Raw genomic sequence first — 25,364 nt, 5'->3', positions numbered from 1 at the left:
TGGTGTTGAGCATCTTTTCATGTGCTTGGTTATTTGTATGTTTTCTTCAAACAGATGCCTATTTTTTGTTGAGTTATACGAGTTCTTTATATATTCTGGATACTAGGTCCTAATCAGATACGTGATTTGCAAACATTTTCTCCCGTTCAGTGGTTTTGTCACTTCACTTTCCTGATAGTGTCTCTGATGCACCAGTTTCAATTGTGGAGTCTTGTTTATCTCTTTTCCCTTTTGTGTCTTGTGCTTTGGGGTGTCCTAGCTAAGAAGCCATCGCCACATCCGAGGTCATGACTACCTACCCCTATGTTTTCTTCTACTAAGAGCTATATAGTTCTAGCTCTTATGCTTAGGTCTTTGATCCATTTTGAGCTAATTTTTGTATATAATGTGAGGTAAGGGCCTGACTTCATTCTTTGGCATGTGGATGCCTAGTTGTCCCAGCACCATTTGAAGAGACCGTGCTTTCCCCACTGAATGGTTTTGTCACCCTTATTGAAAATCACTTGACTGGAGAGCCTGGGTGGCTTAGTTGGTTAAGCATCTGCCTTTGGCTCGGGTTGTGATCCCGGGGTCCTGGGATTGGGCCCTGTGTTGGGCTCCCTGCTCGGCGGGGAGCCTGCTTCACCTGCTCCCTCTGCCTCCCACTCCCCCTGCTTGTGCTCTCTTGTCTAATAAATAAATGAAATCTAAAAAAAATTAAAAATAAAAAAATTTGTTTTTAAAAAAATAGAAAAATCACTTGACCTCAGATATATGGGTTTGTTTCTGTCCGTTATATTTTCATTGATCTTCGTGTCTGCCCTTATGCCAAAGCTAGTTTTGATTATTACAGTTTTTTTTTTTTTAAAGATTTTATTTATTTATTTGAGAGAGAGAATGAGAGACAGAGAGCACGAGAGGGAGGAGGGTCAGAGGGAGAAGCAGACTCCCTGCCGAGCAGAGAGCCTGATGCGGGACTCGATCCTGGGACTCCAGGATCATGACCCGAGCCGAAGGCAGTCGCTTAACCAACTGAGCCACCCAGGCGCCCTTGATTATTACAGTTTTGTAGGAAGTTTTGAAATTGGGAAGTATGAGTCCTCCAACTTTGTTTTTTTTTTTTTTTCAAGATTGTTTTGACTATTCTGGATACCTAACAATTCCATGCAAATTTTAGGATCAGCTTTTCCATTTCTGCAAAAAACACATTGGGGATTTTGATACGGACTGCACTGAGCCTATAGATTGCTCCAGGTAGTAGTGCAGGGTGAATATCACGTCTTTCAGTCTGTGAGCATGGACGTCTCCATTTGTTTAGGTCTTTAATTTCTTTCAGCAATGTTCTGTAGGTTTCAGTGTAAAAGTCTTGCTTAAATTTCTTCCTAGTTTATTCCTTTGGAATTGTTTTCTTAATTTCCTTTTGAAGTTGTTCATTGCTGAGGTATAGAAATACAGCCAGTGTTTGCCTGCTGATACTGTACCCTGCAGCTTTGCTGAATTCATTTATTAGTTGTAATAGTTTTTGGTTTAGGGGGTTTTCTTTTCTTGTGTGGATTTGCTAGGATTTTATACATACAAAGATTATGTCCTCTCCAGTAGAGATAGTTTTATTTCTTTTCCATATGGATGTCCTTTACTTCCTTTTGCTGCCTTATTGCTAGGGCTAGAACTCCAGCGAGGTGCTGAATCTCAGTGGCAAAAGCAAGCATCCTTGTCCTGCTCCTGACCTTAAGGGGAGAGCATTGTCCTTCACCATCGAGGCCGATGTTAGCTGTGGGTTGTCATCTGCAGACTTTATTATGTTGTTATCCTTCTTTCTGGTTTGCTGAGTAGCTTTATCATGAAAGGGTGTTGAATTCTGTCACATGCTTGCTTTTTTTTTTTTTTTTTTTTTTTAGAGAGAGCGTGCACACAAGACAAGGGTGGGGGTGGGGGAGGGGGCAGAGGGAGAAAGAGAATCTCAAGCAGACTCCCCACTGAGCAGGGAGCCCTACACGGGGCTCAATCCCACGACCCTGAACTTACGACCTGTGCGGAAAGTTGGACCTTGACCAGCTGAGCCCCCCCACCAGGCGCCCCTGTCACGTGCTTTTCTGTGTTAAGATGATCACGGGTTTTTTCTTTTATTGATGCAGTGTGTTGCATTGGTTTGGTTTTTTTGTAGTTTAATCACCCTTGCATCCCTGGGGTAAATCCCACTTGGTCATGGTGTATAACCCTTTTAATATGCTGTTGAATTTGGTTTGCTCACGTCTTGTTGAGGTTATTTGTGTCAGTATTTGTCAGGGAAGTTGTTTGTAGTTTACTTGGAGATTTTGTCTGCTTTGGTATCAGAGCATGAATATAGAAGTCAGGCCTGGGCCAGTGCGTGATGGATCCTCTTCCTGGCAGCTTCTGGGGCTGCTCGACCTGCTTCCCAGAAAACGTGCTTCTGACCATTCCTCAGCCTCTCTTCCCCCATTGGTCTGTGTTCTGGCCAAAGGTACTCACTCAGTCTCTGCTGAGACTGCTACCCTAGGCCTCTGTCAGGGGGGCAGGGGTGTCAAGAGGAAAGGTCACCTTACTCTGCTGACTGTGTTCTCTGGTGACCATAAAGGAGAAGTCCCGGACTAACGCTTCACTTGTCGTCCTGAAGAGTCTCCCTCGTGCTCGCGGCTGTCACCCCTTCTTGCAGAAAACAGCCTCCAGTCCTCCAGCTTGTTCTGCTTTGAGGTCCAGCTGCGAGGGGTCTGGCCCTGCCAGGTTTTAAGGAGGTGGAAAGGTTTCATGGGGGTGCAAGTGCCCGTGTCCTCGTGCCTGCGTGCTGTGCTCTGTTGCAGGGTTGTATCTGGAACCAGCAGAGTACCTGCTTGACCAGCGTGGCCTTTTGCCCTGTGTTTCCCCACAGCTGGTCTGCAGGAGGGGCTGCCCCCAACTCCTCTGAGGGGCATGGGAGGGCTCAAGCAGGGAGGGTGGAGGTGCCTGCCCTGAGGGGGCGGTGTTTCTCCCTCACCCCTGCTGCTGTGAGCCGTGGACAGGGCGACTGCGCCTCCAAGCACATATTGGGCCGCCGTGTCTGAGGCTGGTGCTCTGCAGGACTTCCAGAGATGACCTCATGCACTTGACCCTCTGTACTCGCCTGCTCACATTTGTTTGTCATCCCCAGTCTGTACTCATGGGGCATGCGTGTTGAGGGTGGCACAGTCCTTGAATCTGGCATGCTGACTCCCCCTGAGGTCGAACGTGACAGTACCCCTCCTGGGCGCGGCTCTCACCATAAACACCTGTCTTTTCACAGCCTATTAGTGCCCTGCTCTCTCTCCAGCCCCATGTGTCACACACAAGGGGCCTTAGCACAAAGCCAGCTGACAAGCCTGGCAGATGAAGCATATGAGGTCACCCAGGTGGCCGAGATCTGGAAGACCTTGGCTGTCTGTAGCTCGTCCGGAAAAAATCAGGTAGGACAGGTGTTGTCTTATGAGTGGGCCACACGGCAGTGATGCCTGAGGCCCCTGTGTGAGGAGGAGGCGTGGAGATTGTCCAAAGGACGGTTCCTGAGTCAAGTACAAGAAAGGTAGCTCTAGCCTGCAGAATTGTTCTCCGTGCCCCTGGCTCACCCCGGCGGCCCCTGTGCCAGCCCCCTGGTCAGGCAGAGTCTGTGTATCCCCTCCATCCTCTCTGCGTCCCAGCTTCTGGCACCCCTGCACTTCCTTGGACGAATCCGTCGCCAGGCACCTGGGGTTGGGGCTGCTCTCCTTGGCCTTGCATTGAGTTCCTGATTTGCCTTTCTGTAGCCCAAGTCCGTCCTTCCTTCCAAGTTACCAGGGCAACCTTGCGCTCATCTGATACTTCCACTCCACGACACATTCCCCCGTCTGTCTTCTTCCCTCTTCATCTCTGCTACCCCGGGCTGTTTCCGGGGTTTGGTCTGAGGCGGGGCCTGAAGGTAGCATCAGGACTTACGTACCTCACGTTGGGACACTGACAAGGCTGGCACTTCTGCCGCTTCCCAACCGAGGTCCAGGCCTTCCTTTTCAACCCAGCCTTGTCTTAACGCTTTAAGGAAGCGGCACTTTCTTTTTTCATCTCCTGGCGTTGACCTGCTTGTGCACAGCGTGGGGCAGGTGAGGGCCAGAGAAGTCCCATGCTGGCCCGTGATGAAGAGCTGAGAGGAAGTGCTTGGCAGTGGAGGTGGGGACCAAGGAGAAGCCGGGAAGCCAGCCCAGGGGCTTATGGGAACATGTTTGCTTGTAAACTTCCTAGATTCACGGGGCTCCGAAGGGTATTCCCTGGCACAGACACGGGGCTGTCCCTGTTGCAGCTGTTAGCCTGAGCCACGTGCCTGCTCCCCTCCTTGTGTGTGAAGTGATCAGGAGCGCCCAGTGTGGTGGGGGGCACGAGGGGCCTCGGCCTCCCCCCCCAGTTCTCTGAAAGGTACACACTGTTTCAAGTAATCAGGATGCTGGCTGTCATTGAGAATACCCATTGCTAACTTGCTCTAGCGTTTCTGCTCCCCAGGTGTCCAGTGCAGACACCTGTGCCCCTGGCCACTGCGGGCCATACCAGTCCCACACAGTAGCCAACCCTTCGGGCAGAGAGCCTGGACCAGTGGGTGCCTGGGGTCCCCTGGGGGCCTGATAGGGGACAAGGATGCACCCGAGAAGATGGGGTCTGACTCACTGTCTCTTTGCAGCAGTGGCGAGTCCTCTGCACATGTTGGCAACACATGCCTCGGCGTCGGCCTCCCTGCCCACAAAGCGCCAGAATGGCGACCAAACGGAGCAGCCAGAGCTGAAGCGGGTCAAGACGGAAGACGGCGAGAGCATCGTCATCGCCCTGAGTGTGGACACGCCGCCGGCAGCCGGCAGGGAGAAAGGTGTCCAAAACTAGCAACTGGGACAGCTTTTCTTACTTTAGTATCAACTCTGTGGTGCCAAAAGGAGACACTGCCACTCACCGACGCTCGGAGCGCGTTGTCTCGGTGGGTAGAGGGCCCTGCGGTTGGACTTCACCTCAGCACTGAAAACACAAAACCCAGGTGGCCTTAAAACTCCTAAAAGACAGAAGTCACACCTGAACAAAACCACATGCAACAAAACCTGGTTCCGGCAGTGTCTCCCCACCCCGCGCTCAGCTTGTCACTCCAGAGCGGAGCTGCTGGGACAGGGCGGGGACTGTCCCCGCCGCCCTCCCAGGACCCTTGGGGCTGGCACTGGTAGATGAGACAGTATTTTGTTGTTCACATGTGGAATTAGAATATTTTGAGGTGTACTTTCTTTACAAAATAACGGGGTCTTTGACATTTCCGATCGCTCCATTTCTACTCTGGAAATTTTGGAATCACACAGGACCTTTCGTGTTGATTTCATTTGGGGAAAAGAAACAATGTAGTTTTGTTTTTGTTGTTTGTTTTCAGCCTATGGAATGATTTCCTTTTGTCTGTCCTGTTAACGTTCAGATGGAGCTACTTGATGACATCTGCAGGTTTTCCGTGTTAGAGCAGGTGCCGGATGCATCTAGGACGGACGGACAGACTGGACAGATGGATGCCCATGCTGGGCCGCATGTTAACCATGACTGAAAGAACTGCTGGACTCGTGGAGCTGCACTTAACTGGGTCTCTTTCCTGCTACTTTTTGTTGTTTGTTCCTTTGTGTTGACTTTGTCCCTTGCATAATTTTCCACTCTAAGTAAAACAAGCCTCCTAAGTGTTGTGTGTGTTTAAAACAACAGAACTGTTCCTACTTCATTTGGAAAAAAGATTCGGTCTTATACCACACACCCTTTTCAGACAAGTGTCACAGGTCTCTCCGTGGCATGTTCGCTAGTCACTGTCACCGGTTCTAGGCACAGAGCCGTCATCCAACCAGCTGTCCACGTGATGACGCTGTGGTTTGCCTGGTTCGTGGGGAGCAGTTGCTGGGGTGGCTCAGAAGCTGCATGTTAACACAAGGGTCTTGGAAACATCCAGGTCCTTCTCTGGTTTGTAACAGGAAATCCCCCTCAGCCTCTCAGAACTGAAGCAGTCCTGAAGCTGACTTCTCTCCTACAAAAAACAAAAGTGAGACGAAAGGAAACAAAGGTGAGACCGTGAGCAGTAGGGGCCCCACCCGGCCTCAGTCACACTGCCCCAGAAGAAAACCGCTGGCCTTTTCCGGAGTGTTCCAGGGGTGAGGGCTTTGGCCTTGTTGTGAACTTTTAAATGTCATCATCATCATGTTATTTATTTAAATGTAGTTATTTTGGTATTTAATTTTTTTTAAAGAGAGGAAAAAAACCCTGTATTTTCCTGGTGGAATGAAACGGCTCAGAATGGTATATTTAGGCAATTTTAAAACATTATTTACCTGCAGACCAAATATGATAAATCTGTTCTAAGTATTGTGTGTCAACCCACAGTATGGAGCTGTCACAATGTTATCGCAGATAATGCATATTAAAAATTATGAAATTACTGCACACTAGCTGGATTTATAACTCAGCCATTTAAAAAATAAAAACAAAACCATCATGTGAACGATACCACGCGTGTGACAGTAGCAGAATCTAAGCTGCAAGCTGAAGCATGGATGGATTGGAGCACCTCAGGGCGGCAATCTGCATCTTCCAGGCACTTTACAGATACCTTGGAATGTATATTTTTGTCTTTTTACTCAGAAGGTTTGCAATTTGCAAGATAACTCGGATTGCATTGTGTCTTATGTAGGGTCAGGTCGCTCCACTGAGTGGTCCAGACCTGCCATTCATGGCTACTGTAGGCCCTGCCTGAGCTCTGGACAGTGGTCAAGACTGCCCCAGCGGGAACACTGGATTGGGCACATGCATCGTATGTCTTCCTGGAGATGTGTCTACACAGCTGTGTACCTGTCACCATCCAGAAAGATGGGTAGATTCTCCCTAAGCCCAGTCCACCGATTGGTTATTTCTGAGCCTAAAACACAGATACTTTGTGGGTCTGGAGGGATTTCTGCTGGGATTGTAGATTTAAAAAAAAAAATCCAGTTCTCAAATTTTAAAAAAGAGAGGAGGCTAGTTTTTTGGTGTAAGGTAGCTGGTGTGTGCCTTTGTCAGAGGGCTTGAGGTCTTTTCTTTCTTGTTGCCTCGTTCAGTTGGCTAATTGATTGGCACGTGGTATTTTAAGAATATCAAGGAAAGGGTAGGAAAACATGGATTAACAAACAGCCGTATCCCAGAGGCTCTTAAAAATGTTCAGTTTAGCTCTGAGTTTCCAAGAGCCCTCAAAACACCCAGGGTCACTGAGCTTGTGTCCCTTCTACCCTGCTTGATGCCTGGTGCCCATCAACAGACACGTAGCACTGAACTCTCCGCTGTTCACCGGCAGTTCCTAAATGTCTTATTTCAAGAGGTTTCTGCTTTGATCTTTGCCAAACTTCCAAGCCCCCCCAAGGGACTAGAAACTTCAACAGCTTTGCCCTGAACCATACAAAAACACAAGAGAAACTCACATGTGAGACACATGACAGGCATGTTCTGAGGAGTCTGGGCATGACTGTGGATCCATCTTACTCTGGCATCGTTAGTCTCCACGTGAACAGTTGAGCTCCTTAAAGACACCACCTTCGCCGTCCTCCCTAGAACAGCAGCACAGACCCTGAGTCATGGTCAGAAGGGGCGGGGCAGGGCCAGGACTTGGGATCTCTGTGCTGTGTGACACAAGGAGGTAAGTGACAATCTTCAAGTCCTAACCTCTGCAACCCTAGAAAGTACAGTGGTGATTTGTGTGCAAAGATTTGAAATTTTAAAATTACCAAGTTCCTGAAATTAAATAAAATATTTTTACTAATTTTAATTGAATACAGAGTATCATTGTCATTTTGATAAACTGAGGCAAGCATTTTTTTTTTTTTAAACTTGTGCTCTGAGCATGCCAAAGGTCTAGAGCACTGGAACAGATGTACGAAGGAACGGTTTGTGCTGACCATGGTGTCAGCTCTGCCACTAGGAAGGGAAGAGAAGTGTTTGCACAAGGTAGAGGCACGGGGGGTCACAGGCAGTGGTAATGGAGTCTTGCTGATTTTTATCTGTGACAGTGCCATTTTAAAACCTATTTGAGGTTGTGGTTGTTGCTGTCATTTCTTCTATAGACCTTGCCTTCAACCTAAGAATCAAGATCACTGCAAACAACTGAGATTTATCCTCCTATGGGATGAGTCTCACCTAAAGAGGCACATGGCTGTGCAAGCTCCACATTCTAACACGATGACCATCCAGCTGCCAGAAAGTCCGTGATGTGGGCTCTGGTGCCCTGGAGCTTGCTGACCCTGGGCAGCAGGGGAAGGAGGAGTACCAAGAAGGATGGCACAAGGCCCTGTGGCAGCTCAGTGAAGCGGCACTTCAGGGCTTGAGGACAGAGCTCATAGGGGGCTTCCTTCCTACGCTGAGAGACGATTTCTCCTTGCAGAAGGAAGCAATCGTAATGGGCTTTTTTAGATCTGCTGTCCACGCTGTGTTAATAGATGCTTTAAAATGCGTACAGCCTTAGCCCCCCTTCTCTCAGGCAGTGTTACTCTGGTAATTCATTAGGTTCACCTTGAAGTTAAAACTGTGTCAAAACAGGGGTGACAGCTATCCTAGAGGATAAGCTACCTTTGTCCAGGAAAAAGATGAAGAGAGGAACCTTCAGAGAAAGGAAACAATTCACTAACTGATAGGAGGCCTTCCCCTGTAGCAAAAGCACTGCTAATTAGAGGTAGGCCCCCATTTAGGGCCACGTTTCATCTGCAATGAAGACATCAGGGCACATTGTGAACCTACCTGCAGTCACCATCTAGTAAGTTCTGGCATAAACCGGGAGGTGTAAGTGCACGGTGCCACTGGCCGGCACTCAGGTTTCTAGGAAATGCTGTGCTAAACAGACTTACACTTAACCACTCCCTCCACGTTTCTGTCCACAGCAACACACCAGATGTTAACCAGGGCCTCAGGTGACCTCTGAGGAGATGGGTAAACCTGTGGGTACAAATTTCCTGAGTTTGGAAATGCCCTTCAGAGGTCCCCATGGTGTAAGCACACTCTGCCCTAGATCTTCCCAGTGGTTACAACTAACAACCCTTAACGGAATAAAGCAATTATCCCAGTTCTCTGAAAAATAAATAGGCAGATTGGGGCTGGGGGATTAAAACTCCAGTAACAACCAATATGGTGATGACTTTCCCATATTTTTCCCTCTTGTATCTCCTGGGGAGCCTGAATACCGGAACTGCATGTTAGAAGCAAACGAGAGAGTACCCGAGGGACACCTCCCTCTCCACCTGGCAGAGCACTGGCTGCGTGCAGTGGCTCTGGACACACAGTACTCAGCCAAGAGGAACTGGGAAAGGGGACACCCATATACTCCAAAGAGGGTGTGTGTGGAGCGCAGAATCCCTGTGATGTTTTTCCTTCCTTGGGGCCTCAACTTTGGCCCCAAGCTGGACCCAGTCATAGTGTGCAGCACCACAGGGAGGCAAAACCTGAACTTCTTTAGCCAAAGGACCAGGAAAAGGAGTATCTGGAAGATGGAAATATGGGAAGATCCCCTAAAGACCACATGATACCCTGGGTTCACCCTGAGCTGCATGTGCCTGGAACTGACCTGACAAAGTAGAGACTGTATTAACTGAACTACCATATCAATTGGCCCCTGGTGGTGCACACAGGCATAGACCCAAATAGCTCTTGGAAAACGATGGATACCAGAACCAGAGCCCACCCAGAGCAGATCAGCATGTGCAGTCTGAACATAGATTATTTGCCTGCTTAAAAAAAAAAAAAAATTCTCCAAAGGATTTTAATAAGACTCAGTGTCTCATAATATTAAAAATGTCCAGAATACAATCCAAAATTACTTAACCTACGAAGAGCCAGGAACGTTTTTAAAGGGAAAAGAAAGTTAATATATGTCAACTTAAATGTGTTGGAATACTCAGAAAAAGATATTAGAGCTTTTATATAAATGTTTTATTATAACCATACTCCATTAAAGAAGGGCAAATGCTCTTGAAATAAGCCAAAAGTTATAAACTTTAAAGTGAAAAATACAGTGGATAAACAGAAAAAAACATTTGGAAACAGAAACAAATGGAGTCTCAGGGACTTGTGGGACAATATAAAAAGATTTAATGGATGTGTTAATTGGATTCCCAGCAAAAGGAGAAAGACATTGGTGTAAAAAAAAATTTTTTTTAACAAAATGGTTGAAAATATCCCTAATTTGACAAAAGACAAATGTAAAGATTCACAAAGCTCAGTAAACCCCAAAAAGTTAAACTCAAAGAAAACCATGTCAAAACACCATGGACTAATGAAACTGAAGACTTTTAATCTTGAAAGCAGCCAAAGAAAAGTGACTCATATACAGAGAAACAACAATGTGAATAACTACAGATTTCTCATCAGAAACCACAGAGGCCATATGCCTGGATAGCTTTTAAAGGCTGAAAGTAACCATCCATCTAGAATACTATATCCACAGAAAATACCAGGAATACAGATGAAATAGATATTCCTAGATGAAGGAAAACTAAGAGTCCTAAACCAGCAGAGCTCTCAGAAGGCAAAGCTAAAGGAAGTTCTTCAGGCAAAAAGTAAATGGCAGAGAGAAACTTGGAACTTCAGCAATGAAGAAAGAGCTCAGCAGAAATGGAAAGATCTGGGCAAATACACTAATGTTTCCTCTCAAGTTCTTTAAAAGATGTCTGACTTTGCAATGTAACAATTACTGTCTTTCAGGGCTTTCAGTGTATGCAAATGTTATATTGACAAAATTACAATATAAAGGAGGAAGGCAGAGGTTTACTTATAAAGTCTACATTTCACTTGAAGTGGTGAAACATGAATTCTGAAGTAGAGTGAAAAGTTACTTTGAATATTGTAATCAGTAGTGCAATCACTAAAATATATAACAAAAAGCTAAAAAGTAAATGGAATGCAAAAAAATGTTCCAAATACAAAAGGAGGCAGGGAACATAAAACCAAAGGGAAGAAAAAAATGAACTAAGCAAAAAATATGGCAGAATCATCAATAATTACATTAAATATAAACAGCCTACACATGCCAATTAAAAGAGATTGTCAGAAATTTTAAAGAACAGTCGCATTTTCAAATGCATTAAAAGAATAAAATACCGGGGCGCCTGCATGGCTCACTTGGTTAAGTGTCTGACTTCAGCTCAGGTCATGATCTCAGGGTCCTGGGATCAAGACCCATGTAGGGCTCACCACTCAGCAGGGAATCTGCTTATCCCTCTCCCTCTGCCTCTCCCCCTGCTTGTACTCTCTCTCTTAAATAAATAAAAATCTTAAAAAATAAAAAACCTAGAAATATTAAATTTAACCAAGGAGGTGAAAGACCTGTACTCTGAAAACTATAAAATACTGATGAAGGAAACTGAAGATGACACAAATAAATGGACAGATATTCCATGCTCATGGATTGGAAGAACCAATATTGTTAAAATGTCTATACTACTGCCCAAAGCAATCTACAGATTTAGTGCAATCCCTATCAAAATACAAAGAGCATTTTTCACAGAACTAGAACAAAGTCCTAAAATTTGTATTGTACTACAAAAGACCACAAATAGCCAAAGCAATCTTGAGAAAGTACAAAGCTGGAGGTATCACGATCCCCGATTTCAAGATCTTCCTCAAAGCTATAATAAAATAGTATGGTACTGGCACAAAAATAGACACATAGATCATTGGAAAAGAACAGAGAGGAAATAAACCCAGTTAAAGGGGGCAAAAATATACAATGGGGAAAAGACAACAGATGGTGTTGGGAAAACTGGACCACTTTCTTGTACTATACTTATTTTGTTTATACAAAATAAACTCAAAATGGATTTAAGACCTAAATGTGAAATCTGAAACCATAAAACTCCTAGAAGAAAACAGGCAGTAACTTCTTGGACATCAGCCACAGCAACATATTTATGAATACGTCTCCTCAGGCAAGAAAAACAAAAATAAACTATTGGGACTACAAAATAAAAGTCTGGAAAGCAAAGTAAACCATCAACAAACAAAAAGTCCACCTACTGAATGGGAGAGGTCATTTGCAAATGATATATCTGATAAAGAGCATCCAAAACAAAGAACTTCTACAACCTAACATCAAAAAATAGTATGATTAAAATATGGGCAGAGAACCTGAATAGACATTTCTCCAAAGAAGACACAGATGGCCAACAGACACATGAAAATGTTACAGGATTTCTTTTCCTTTAGTGCCTGTGGTTCTTGGTCATGCTGCTTCAAAGAATGAAGAGGTTGGGGAGCCTGGGTGACTCAGTTAGTTAAGCCTCTGCCTTCAGCTCAGGTCATGATCCCAGGGTCCTGGGATTGAGCCCCACAGCGGGGTCCCTGCTCAGCAGGAAGCCTGCTTCTCCCTCTCCCACACCCCCTGCTTGTGTTCCCTCTCGCTGTGTCTCTCTCTGTCAAATACATAAATAAAATCTTCAAAAAAAACAAAAACAAAGAATGAAGAGGCAGACCAGATGAAGAGTGGAGGGCAGCAAAGCAAAGTTTGAGTGATAGTACAAAGCTCCCAAAGAGGGAGGGGACCCGAGATGGGGTTGCTACCGGAGTTTCTAAGTCTGAGGGTTTTTATGGGCTTGTTGACAGCCCATAAAACAGTTTAATCTGATTAACCCTCCAGATGCATCACCCATTCAGGTTTTTGTCCATTCAAGTGGGAAAGGGTGGAGGGCTCCTTCCAGGATGGTGTAAAATCCTTTTAACAGTGGTTTTCTCTTAGGGTGGGGCCCCTTGTCCATGCCTGCATTTCTTCCAACTATCCTTCATCAATAACACTCCTCATCACCATCAGGGAAATGCAAATCAAAACTACAATGAGATCACCTCACACCTGTCAGAATGGCTATTATCAAAAAGGCAAGGAATAACAAGTGTGGGTGAGGATGTGGAGAAAAGGGAACTTTCATGCGAGGTGGGTGGGAATGTAAAGTAGTGCAATCATTGTGGAAAATAGTATGGAGGTTCCTCAAAAAACTAAAAATAGAAAAATTACCAGATGATCCAGTAATTCCACTACTGGTTATTTACCCAAAGAAAACAAAAATACTAATTTGAGAAGGTATATATACCCTTATGTTTATTGCAGCATTATTACAGTAGCCAAGATATGGAAGCAGCGCAAGTGTCACCATCGATTGATGAATGGATAAAGAAGATATGGTATATATATCTTCAGTGGAATACTACTCAGCCATAAAAAAAGGAGATCTTGCCATTTGCAACAACATGGATGGACCTAGAGGGTATTATGTTAAATGAAATAAGATAAAGAGAAATACCGTATGATTTCACTCATATATGGATTCTAAAAAAGAAAACAAATGAACAAAGCAGAAACAGATCCATAAATACAGAGAACAAACTGGTGGTTGCCAGAGGGGGTGGGGGAATGGGTGAAATAGGTGAAGGGAATTAAGAGGTACAAACTTCCAGTTATAAACTAAGTCATGAAGATGAAAAGTAGAGCATAGGCAATATAGTCGATAATACTGTAATAATGTATAGTGACAGGGCGCCTGGGTGGCTCAGTCGGTTAAGCAACTGCCTTCGGCTCAGGTCATGATCCCAGGGTCCTGGGATCAAGGCCTGCATAGGGCTCCCTGCTCTGTGGGGAGCCTGCTTCTCCCTCTCCCACTCCCCCTGCTTGTGTTCCCTCTCTCGCGGTGTCTCTCTCTGTCAAATAAATAAAATCTTTAAAAAAAAAAAATAATGTATAGTGACAGATGGTAACTACACTTACTGTGGTGAGTGTTGAGTAATGTATAGAACTGCTGAGTCGCTACGTTGTACACCTGAAACTAATATAACATTGTATGTCCACTGTACTTAAATAATAAATTTTTTAATTAAGAAAGAGATTGTCAGACTGGATCAAAAATAAGGCCCAGGGGCGCCTGGGTGACTCAGTCGTTAAGCTCTGCCTTCGGCTCAGGTCATGATCCCAGGGTCCTGGGGTCGAGTCCCACATCGGGCTCCCTGCTCTGCGGGAAGCCTGCTTCTCCCTCTCCCACTCCCCCTGCTTGTGTTCCTGCTCTCTCTGTCTCTCTCTCTGTCAGATAAATAAATAAAATCTTTAAAAAATAATAATAAGGCCCAACTTACCTTAAATGATATGGATAGGTTAAAAGGATGGGAAAGATGTATTATGCAAACACATCAAAAAAATAGTTGGAGTGGCTGTATTAATATCAAACAAAGCAGACCTCAGAATAAGGAAAATTACTAGGTATAAACAAGGACATTACATAATGCTATAGGGTCAACTCACCAAGACACGTTTAACATCCCTAAGGGTATAAGCTCCTAACAAGAGCCTCAAAATAAAGGAAGCAAGGACTTTGGTTTTACTTTCCACATGTAAGGAGCTTGGAAGTTACAACTCTGTCCTAACAAGTAAACAGCTGAACACTGAAAATGCAAGAGCCTTTCTTGGATCTGCAGGAGAGGGGAGGCCCCAGGGCCCCGGAGCAAATGGCTTCCCCAAGACCAGAGAGACGGGTGGCCGATGCAGGGAGTGGCTTCCCTGAGCACAGCCCCGTGCAGAAACAGTCACTGTTTCTGGGAGCCAGTGCCAGGCTAGGCAAACCTCACCTCGAGCTGACGAACTGCAGGAGGCTCTGTGTGGACAGGGGTGTGTGAGCTGCAGGAGCTCAACCGGGTTCTCACAGGAAATACCAAAGAAGCAAGGGGAGGGAGAAAAGCTATTCTGAGACTCACCAAAGCAGCTTCTCAGGGAAACCCCGCTAATAGGGCCTAACCCGCTAGAGTGTTATCGGCCTGACTGCCCTGGGGGGAGGGAAACACCCAACTCCAGCCCACCGTAGCCTTCAGCCCCACCTGAGTCGGGGAGAAGGCTGAGAAACACGCGAGAAGTTCACAGTGCAGAGCCACAGGCTCACAGAAGACTGAGCCCTGACCCCGGAGGTACAGACCACCCTCCCCCACTTGCATCACTAAAGGCCTCCTTACAGTAGCTCCAGCTGTGAAGAAAAAACTATAAGGCATAACTAGAAGGAAAAACACAATTTGAAGAGAGAGCTGCCTCAGAACCAACAGGGCAGGGATGTTGGTGTTATCAGACTGGGGACACAAGACAACCATGATTCTTACTATGCCAGGGGCTCTGATGGATAAAGGAGACAGCATGCAAGAGTAGATGGGCAATGTATGGAGAGATGGGAATCCTCACAAAGAACTAAAAAGAAAGTTTGGTGATCAGAAACACAATACTGTAACACAAATGAATGTCTTTGATGGGCTTATCAGTAGACTGGACATAGCTAAGGAAAGAGTCTCTCTACTTCAGGAAGTATCAGTAGAAACTTCCAAAACTGAAAAGAGAACAAAGACTGAAAAAAACAAAACCAGAGGAGAATATCCAAGGACTGCGGGATGAGTACGTAACATGTACACACTTGTAAGGGGAACACCAGAAGGAATTCTGGAGTTCTTCAAAGGAACAGAGGAAATATTTGAAACAATGATGATGGAGAATTTCCCCCAAATTAAGGTCAGACATGAAACCACAGGTCCAGAAGTTCAGGGAACAAGCAGGATAAATGCCAAAAAACAAAACAAAAAACCTATACTTAGGCATATCATTTTCAAAGAAGGAGGGCAACACAAGAAAACAGTAACAACTATGGTGGATATTATTAATCCAACTATATCAGTAATCACTTTGAACATCAGTGGTTTAAATGTAAAGTAAAAGACTGTCAAAGTGAATCAAAAAACAAGACCCTACTGTATGTTGTTTACAAGAAACCCACTTAAAATATAAAGACACACACAGATTTAAGTGGTTGGAGAGAAAGATATCATGCTAACACTGATCAAAAGAAAATAAGAGTAGTTACATTCTTTCCAGACAGAGCCAACTTGAAACCAGGAAAGTTAGCACAGATAAAGAAGGGTGTTGAGTAAAGATAAAGGGCCTAGTTCTCCAAGACAACACAAAATAAATGAAGCAAAATCCAAGAGAACCAAAAAAAAAAAGATAAATCCATATTACATTTAGATATATCAACACTGGGGGTGCCCACCTGGCTCCATCAGTAGAGCGTACAACTCTTGATCTCAGGGTTGTGAGTTCAAGCCCCACGCTGGGTGTAGAATTGCTTAAAAAATAGAACTAAAAAGGGGAGCCTGGGTGTGTCCGTTAGTTAAGCATCTGCCTCTTGATTTCAGCTTAGGTCATGTCAGGGTCATGAGATTGAATCCTGAGTTGGGTTCTGCAATGAGTGTGGAGCCTGCTTAAGATTCTCTCTCTTGGGGTGCCTGGGTGGCTCAGATGGTTGGGCATCTGCCTTCGGCTTGGGTCATGATCTCCAGGTCCTGGGATCAAGCCCCACTTCAGGCTCCCAGCTCAGCAGGGAGTCTGCTTCTCCCTCTCCCCCTGCCTCTCCCTCTGCTTGTGCTCTCTCTCTCTCTCACTCTCAAATAAATAAATAAAATCTTAAAAAAAAAAAAGATTCTCTCCCTCTAACACCCCCATACCGCTCATGCACTCTCTCTAGAAAAAAAAAAAAAAAGATACACCAACATTTATCTCTAGGCAATTGATAAAACAAGGAGAAAGTCAGCAGCAAGGATGCAGAATCTCTGAGCAGCATCAACCAGCTTGGTCTCATGGTCACTAACAGCGCTCTGTCTTGCAGCAGGACACTTTCTTCCCAAGTGTGCATGGAACATTCACCAGTACAGACCAAGTCCTGGGTTGCAGAGCAAACACTGTGACCTTGAAAGAATTAAAATCATGTACAATACGTTCTCTGACAGGTAAATAAACTGGAAATCAATAGCAAATGCAAGTTTTAAAACCTCAAATGTTTGGAAATTAGAAACCATATTTTGGAATAACCCAGGATGCAAAGAGGAAGTCTCACGGGGAACTAGAAAATTTAAAAATTTAAAAAGAACTTGTAACAATGAAAATGAAAATACATCCAATTGGTGAAATGCAGCTGAAATAGTGTGTTTTGTTTTTCAAGTAGGCTCATAACCAGTGTGGAGCCCAACACAGGGCTTGAACTCATCATCCTGAGATCAAGACTAAGCCACCCAGGCACCTCTGAAATAGTATTAGGTCATGATCTCAGGGTCGTGAGCTCGAACTCCACATCAGGCTCCGTGCTCAGCGTGGACTCTGCTTGAGATTCTTTCTCTCTCTGCCCTTCCCACTGTGCGTGCTCTCTCTCTCTCTAAAATAAATTAATTAAAAAGTCCCATTGGATCCAGGAATTTGAAGAAATCTCTGACAAAACATCAGCTGGACACAAGCTAAAGGAACAGACTTCAGTGACCACACAAGACTAGGAATATAGTCTTTGCAAAAAACAGTTTGGAAAATTTATCAAGCAGATGGACAACTACAGCCTTCATCAAGCAATAGCAGTCCTGGGGAGTGGACAGAATCTGATTTCCAGGGTTACCATGCTGCAATATTCAAGATGTGCAGCTGTCAACAAAAAATTAAAAAGCACAGAAAGGAAAAGGAAACTGTGGCCATTCACGGGGTGGGGACTGACAGACCATCTGTGAGGAAGTCCAGAAACTGGACTTACTAGACAAAAGACTTTTTTTCTAAAGATTTTATTTGGGTGCCTGGGTGGCTCAGTCGTTGAGCATCTGCCTTCGGCTCAGGTCATGATCTCAGGGTCCTGGGATCGAGCCCCACATCGGGCTCCCTGCTCGGCGAGAAACTTGCTTCTCCCTCTCCCACTCCCCCTGCTTGTGTTCCCTCTCTCACTGTGCCTCTCTCTCTTTAAAAAGATTTTATTTATTTATTTGACAGAGAAAGCAAGAGAGCACAAGCAGGGGGAGTGGCAGGCAGAGGAAGAGGGAGAAGCAGGCTCCCCCTGCTCCCCAAGCAGGGAGCCTGATGTGGGGCTCGATCCCAGGACCCTGGGATTATGACCCGAGCCAAAGGCGGATGCTCAACCATCTGAGCGACCCAGGCACCCCTAGACAGAAGACTTTAAATTAATTGTCTTAAATATGCTCAAAGAGATGATGGAAACCATGGACAAAGAACTAAAAGAAATCAGAACAGTGTATGAACAAGTAGGGAAACCAAAAAAGAGAAATTATAAAAAGGAACCAAATAGAAATTCTGGAGCTGAAGAGTAGAGTAGCTGAAATAAAAATTTTGTTAGGTGTCCAAAAGCAGATTTGGGCAGGCAGCACAAAGAATTAGTGAACTTGAAGATAGGTAATTAAAACAACCTAATCTAACCGGGGTGGCGGGGGTGGAGAAGAAAGAAAAGAAAAAGGAAGGAAAGGAAGAAAGAAAGAGAAAGGAAGGAAAGGAGGGAAGGGGAGTGGGGAAAAGAAGGAATGGATCCATGGGATACCATCCAGTACACAGTTATACATACTGTTAGAATCCCAGAGGGAGAACAGAGAGGAAAGGGCAGGAAAATATATGAAGAAATTGAGGTTGAAAACTCCCCAAGTTTGATGTACAATGGCCAAGAAGCTCAACAAAATCCAAGCAGGAAAAACTCAGAGGTCCACAGCCTACATCATACTAAATGGTAACACTGAAAGTTTTTCCTACAAGATCAAGAAAGAGACAAGAATATCTGCTCTCACCACTGCTGTTCAACAGTGCTCTGGAGGTCCTAGCCAGAGCAATTAAGCAAGAAAAACAAAAGGCATCTAAATTGCAAAGGAAGAAATGACACTATCTCTATTTGCAGATGACATGATTATACAGATAGAAAATCCCACAGAATCCACACACACAAAAACTACTACAGCAGAGCAACAAATTCAGGAGGGATGCAGTGTACAAGGCCCAGACACAGAGGTCAGCTTTATTTCTATGTACCAGCAATGAACAATCCAAAAGAAAATTAAGAAAACAATTCCATTTATCAGAGCACTAAAAGAATAAAATACCTAGGAGTAAATTTTTTTTTAAGATTTTATTTATTCATGAGAGACAGAGAGAGAGAGAGAGAGAGAGAAACAGGCTCCCACTGAGCAGGGAGCCCGATGTAGGGCTCGATCCCAGGACCCTGGGACCATGACCTGAGCCAAAGGCAGACGCTTAACAACTGAGCCACCCAGGCGCCCTACCTAGGAGTGAATTTAACCAAGGAGGTAGAAGATTTGTAGATTCAAAACTACAAACCACTGCTGAAAGAAATTACAAATACCTGAATAGGGCGCCTGAGTGGCTCAGTTGGTTAAGCGACTGCCTTTGGCTCAGGTCATGATCCTGGAGTCCTGGGATCGGGTCCCGCATCGGGTTCCCAGCTCGGTGGCGAGCCTGCTTCTCCCTCTGACCTTCTCCCCTCTCATGCTGTTTCTCTCTCTCTCGCTCTCTAATACATAAATAAATAAAATCTTTAAAAAAAAAATACCTGAATAAATGGAAAGTCCTCCTGTGTTCCTGGGTAGGAATTTATATTGTTAAGATGGCAATACTCCCTGAAGCAATGCATAGATTCAATACAGTCCCTATCATAAGTCCAGTGGCTTTTTGCAGAAATAGAAAAACCAATCCTCAAATTCCTAAGGATATAAGGGGCCCTAAATAGCTACAACAATGTTGAAAAAGAACAAGAAAAAAGCTGGAGAACTGATACTTCCTAATTTCTTTTTTTTTTTTTTTTAAAGATTTTATTTATTTATCCTTTCCCTGGAGATCCTGCGGTAAAAACAGAGTGTTTACAACGTGGATGAACTTGGAAACACTCCGCTGAAAGCAGCGGACACCAAGGTCACACATGGCGATTCCCTTTCTCAGAAACATCCAGAACAGGCGAGTCCACAGGGCTGGGGAGGCCTCTGTTCTGGGGGGAGAAAGATGCTCTGGATCTAAGTAGAGGTGACGGCTGCCCTACAGTGTGAATGCACTTAAGGCCATGAATTGTACTCTTTAAAATGGTTAAAATTTTATGTGTACTCTACCAAAATTAAAAAAGAAACCGAACAGTTTCCCCTGGAAGAAGGTGGAGTAGGATACGATTTACATATTGAGCTAGGGGCCTGTAGGGACAAGTCTCAGCGGCCGCTGCGCGGGCTTCCTCTCTGGAGGGTAGTGCTCCACCAAGGGCCCCGGGGACTCTGGTGACAGATGGAGACATGTGCACCCCACCCTCCAGCTTCCAGGGTTGACACACGCCCGGGGGAACCTCCTCCCTTCACCTCCCCTGCCAATTGTGTCCCCTAAGCTCCAGGCACCCGTGGCAGCGGCCGTGGGCTCAGACACACCCAGACTGTGACATCGTCGCAGAACAGTGACCCTCCGTGGGGCATCTGTGCCTCAGTTCCTTCACAGCCACAGCTGCTACTCCAGAACCCTGTTCTGTGGACACCAAGGACAATGTTATATTCAAACGCCAGCATGGTTGCAATTTCGTTGGAGCTTCTCCACCCTTCCCCACCCCCAAAGCAGATGGGGGGCTGCCTGATGTCCTCTTGAATCACGGTGTCAACTGTTCTGGGGGTGCGACGACGTCTCTCTGAGGCTACGGGGCTGCCGGCGGGCTTCAGCCTCCAGGTGCCTTGAGGGCTGTCCTCTGGGATACATGCACTGACCTTCAAAAGACAGCACGATGTTTAAGAGGAAACAGTGATTTTTTTTTTTTAAAGATTTATTTATTCATTTGACAGGGAGAGAGAGCGAGCACAAGCAGGGGGAGCAGCAGACTCTCCGCCGAGCAGGGAGCCCAACATGGGGCTCAATCCCACAACCCTGAGATCACAACCTGAGCCAAAGGCAGATGTTTCACTGACTGAGCCACCCAGGCGGCCCAGAAACAATGACTTTAACATGGAGTAAGGGCAGACAATTCTATTCTTAGACAAGTAACTCATTTTTGGTCTCAATTTTGAGAAGACATCTTGTACGTTCTTATATTCAAATAAATGAGTTAGTCTAATTGGCGGCTCTTATTTCTGCTTACAGGATAAGATGACCTAGACAATCATGGAATAGTAGTGAGCTCTTGTCTGCTGGGATGGAGCAATCTTAAGGGGCATATCCAGTGGCTACTGAGGGCACACACAGGGCATGGTCAGCACCAAAGCGGACAGCTAGACACGTCAGCCCCTCTTCTGTTTAAACAGGAAATACTGTGATCTTCTGGAGTCACAGGTCTGCTTTGAAGGTCAGAGACACCATCTTCCATGGTATCTGGCCAAACCCTGGACTGTCACTACCTCCACCTGCCCATGAGAGGCTCTGAGATCATGTCTCATCAGCTCACACGACACAAAAGACTGAAGCTTACTGCCATTAAAGATCCTGCTGGTGCCAGAACTTCAGCCCATGTAAAGACAGTGTGGCAGGTGTCTGGGAGGCCCAGTCAGAGCCACGGTTGGGCTGAAATGGCGGGCCTTCTCTTGGGCAGAGCTGTAAGAACATCTCATCTCACTAGCTGTTGCCCCCTGCCCCTCGGGCACACTTTTGCTTTGGTTAGAAGCCAGTGTACATTTATGTTTTGGTGGCTGTTGCATAAAGCAAATGGTTTTAAAATTAATGCCCAAACCACAAAATTACTAACCTGAAATCCACAATACCAAAATGTGGCAAGGACAATGTAAAAAAAATTAAGTTATATACGAGTGTTATCTTGTACACACAATACATCTTTAAACATGAGCAAGCTGAATTCAGTAGTAACTAAATAGTAACAATAATAACGGGGATAACACATCATGACCAAGTCAAGTGGGGTTTATCTCAGGATTGCAAACTTGGTCAAACCATCAGAAATCAATGTGATTCACATAAGCAGAATAAAAGATAAACAATGTGATCACCTGAATAGATGCAGAAAGACCAATTGACAAAATTGCACACCCACTCCCAGTGGTGTAAACCCGGATGAGTGCCTCAGGGCTCCCCGCTCCCCTCCGCCCTGCCACCTGCCAAAGGGGGCTGAGCGTGCAGTACGGTTTCAGCATGATTAAATGCTTCAAACAAGAAAAAAAAAATCTGTATTCCTCAGAGAAACATAACAGAATACAAGGTATCTACAGTGTACCATTTGTGATGCCTAGGACGCAACCGAAAAGTGCTGGACACACAAGACATATGAATGGGGCTCCTACTCAGAATAAAGGAAAAATATATCAGGGCGCCTGGGCGGCTCAGTCGTTAAGCGTCTGCCTTCGGCTCAGGTCATGATCCCAGGGTCCTGGGATCGAGCCCCGCATCGGGCTCCCTGCTCGGCGGGAAGCCTGCTTCTCCCTCTCCCACTCCCCCTGCTTGTGTTCCCTCTCTCGCTGTCTCTCTCTGTCAAATAGATAAAATCTTTAAAAAAAAAAAAAAATCAACATCTGCACTATAAATTGTACAAGGATGTAAGAAAAAATGCTCAAATGAGCAAATAAGTTTTGCTAAGAATCAGAAACTAATTTTAGAACGGACGAATACATCTGAAATAAAAAAACATAGTTACAGGCTTTAAAGCAGAATGGGCAGTGATAGATAGGTCATTAGTTGTGAGAGTCAATGATAGATAACAATTACCCTATTAAAAAAAAAGGAAGAACTACTTTAAAAATATATGAACAGGTCTAATGACCAGTGAGTGAGACAACAGAAGAGGTGTTACAGATGTGTACCTGATTCCCAAAAGGAGAGACACCAATAGCAGAATTATGTGAGGAAATAATGGCTGAAATTTTCACAAATTTGATGAAAGCCATAATTTTACAGATTTAAGTTCAACAGGCCCCATGCATGATAAATATAAAAACCACATTGTAGTAATACCCATTTCCCAAGTTGTAATTCTGTAAAATAGTTACCATTTTGAAACCAAACAGAACACAGGAAGGACACAAGAAAAACTCAGGGCATCTTCCCCTCCAAGCTGGACAGTGTACTGTCATTTACAAATAATCAAGTATGGACGCAAGCGCATTCACGTGCCACCGTAAGAAGAGATGTTGGAGAGAAAAGACTGATTAAATCCTGACACACTCGTCCCTCAGCCCTTGAGAATCATTGTTAACTCCACCAAAATGCTTTTATTTTAGGCTATTATTCCAGATACTTTAAAGTCCATTTGGAAGAAAAAATGCTTCATATCAGCAGGGCCACATAGCCAGAACTTCGTTCTTCGTTAAGTAGTGTTCCAAGTCGGTGGGTCAACTGATAAATGGCATTACAATAGGCCAACTGCATAGTTTTTCTGCCAAACCAGACCACTTTCAAGAGTGCTAAAATGCTAGGCCACCTGAGACCAGGACAGAGGTGTCAGGACCAGGGCCGCCTGAGGTGTGAGCCCGAGTCTGTGCTGTAGGAAGGCAAGACCCTCGCCCCGTTACACGCTTGGGAATCACTTTCGATGAGTGAGCTGTGAGAACAGCCCATGAACAGTGCCCTACGAAACACTCAAGATACAGACACAGCTGAGCAGAAACCCTCAAACTGAGATAAACACTAAGTAGAAAAAAGGACAGGGGGTAATTACTGAAAAAGTCCTTACAAACAAAACAGACAAAACACACCAAGAGAGAAACAGGGAAAGACCTGAATGAGCCGTTTACAGGCTAAATGCAGATGGCCAGCAAAGGTGTTCCAAAATGTTCCACCTGCCAAGATCGGAGACCTTTTTTCTCCATCAAAGATTACAGCGCCTGTGTTGGAACCTGGTCCTGGTGAGGCTGTGAGGAGGCCAGTGCTGGGCAGAGACACTGACAGAATCACAGCAGGGAGGCTGGCAGATGTATTTGACAGGTGTGCAAATGTGTGCACAAGGATTACTGTTTCCTAAAGGTTTATAATAGCAAAAAATACAAATTAGTATCTTTGGGCAACTGACGTATGTCCCGACATGTTCATGAGTTTTGAGAAGTTGAACAGTCACTATAATGCTGCTGAAAATGAACCACCTCATCCCAGAAGGCAGAGGCTTTCCAGGAGCGGCCTTCTCCGGAGGTGGCAGCTCAGGGCGATTCTGCTTCCGACTTTTGATTCTCTCATCTGTTCTTTCCTACTTTACGACTTTGTGAACTTTGTAAGCATTCTCTGATCCATTTCGAGGATCAAAATTTTGGTACAAGTTCCCCAAGTGCTGTCGTCGATCCGATGCCTGGTACAGAAAGAATGGAAGGGAGGTCAGGGGCCCACCTCACGAAACCATCGCTGGTATCTAGAAGCTTGGTAAGGATGTCTGGTCACAGGAGCTGCGGAGGGCTGGTGACGTCTGGTGGCAGAGCGGGGAGTGGGCCCCTGGTACTCCGGTGTCACCTGCAGGCCCAGAGGGGCGAAGGGCTCCTGCGAAGGACGCACCCTGACTAACGGGACAGCCAAACCTGGAGGGTGAGGAGGCTGCAGCGTGCCGAGGCGACTCTGTCTCCCCGCGCGCGGCGTGGAAGGCAGGGCAGGTAAGAAGGGCTGGAGACACCTCCCCATCTGTCAGAGAACTGACAGGACAGCCTAGTGAGCACTGCCTTCCCAGGCAGGAACTGCACATTGACACTGACACCTGGTGCCCAGCCCAGCTGCCAAGTGGGGGCCCCTGGGGGGGAGAACTTGTGTGTCTGTGTCCCTCTGACGCCCATGCTCAGGGCCAGCAGGACGCAGCCACGCGAGGAGACGGAGGCAGCGGCCCCGGCTTCCAGGAACCCCCCCCAGAGCTTCGAATCAATGGTTATGTTTGGAGAACAGTGTTTGGCTCTGCTCCACGTGAGCCCTCAGAAGGTTCGCCGGACGGTGCACCCATGCTGGGGACACAGCTCCCCCCGCCACCTCCCTAGAGGGGAGAAGCGAGGTCACAGGCACAGGCCTGGGTGGGTGCACGGTGTCGGACTGTCTCAGCCTTCCAGGCCCTCGACTCGCTGCCTGGGGCACGTCCCGGATGACAAGTGGGGCCTTCACCATCCCAAGGGGGAAACTCCAGGGCACACACCGCAGCCTCCCACCCGACCCCATGGCTCTGCAGCTGCCACGTCCAGTGCCCCTGGGCAAGGGCTCCCTCCCTCATGTTTTGTCACTTTATGGAGGAGGCGAGGTCGCAGCCGGCACGGCAGAGCCAGGACCATGCTCTCACCCTGGACTCCAACAGGGCATGCCAGAACATTCCTGGGTTTCCGGGTACCGCCTCTCCACGCCTTCCCCGCCAGCCCTACCAGCAGTCTCCGCGCACGGCGGGAGCTGTGCTTTCTCACACAACTTTCCTCCTAGTTTGATGTAGAGCTGGATACACTAGAGGGACTGTATTTGGGGAAAACTGGTAACTGTACGAATGTGAAGGGTCCCCCTCGGCCCCGATGCACGGTTAGGGCTGACGGGTTAGATGAGTCACCACAACACTGGCCAGGCACGGGACCGGACGCAGGCGCCACCACGAGAGCGGGCACAGCGTGCCCAACAGAGAATACACACCGCTAGCGAA

The 25,364-nt window shown here is 46.0% G+C and overlaps 1 protein-coding gene across 2 annotated transcripts in view; it reads left to right on the top strand.

Annotated features, from left to right (window-relative positions):
* FOXK2 (forkhead box K2) overlaps positions 1-7,773 on the top strand; it is a 65,859-nt gene extending 58,086 nt beyond the window's left edge. The window contains exons 9-10 of one of the 2 annotated variants that reach the window (XR_014140318.1): positions 4,652-4,939; positions 5,417-7,773. Coding sequence is in view for 1 of the 2 variants with exons in the window: in XM_081804178.1 (XP_081660304.1) it covers positions 4,652-4,848 (197 nt within the window). In the remaining variant the exon portion in view is untranslated. Of the gene's footprint in view, positions 1-4,651 lie in introns of both variants that reach the window. The other variant, XM_081804178.1, reaches the window with a different exon arrangement.
* The last annotated feature ends 17,591 nt before the right edge of the window (positions 7,774-25,364 follow it).

The sequence above is a fragment of the Leptonychotes weddellii genome, chromosome 15, assembly GCF_054177405.1.
Source record: "Leptonychotes weddellii isolate Sample4059 chromosome 15, ASM5417740v2, whole genome shotgun sequence".
In the NCBI taxonomy this organism is placed as follows: Eukaryota; Metazoa; Chordata; class Mammalia; order Carnivora; family Phocidae; genus Leptonychotes; species Leptonychotes weddellii.
The sequence above is the reverse complement of the archived record's forward strand: the minus strand, read 5'-3'. Positions and strand labels throughout refer to the sequence as shown.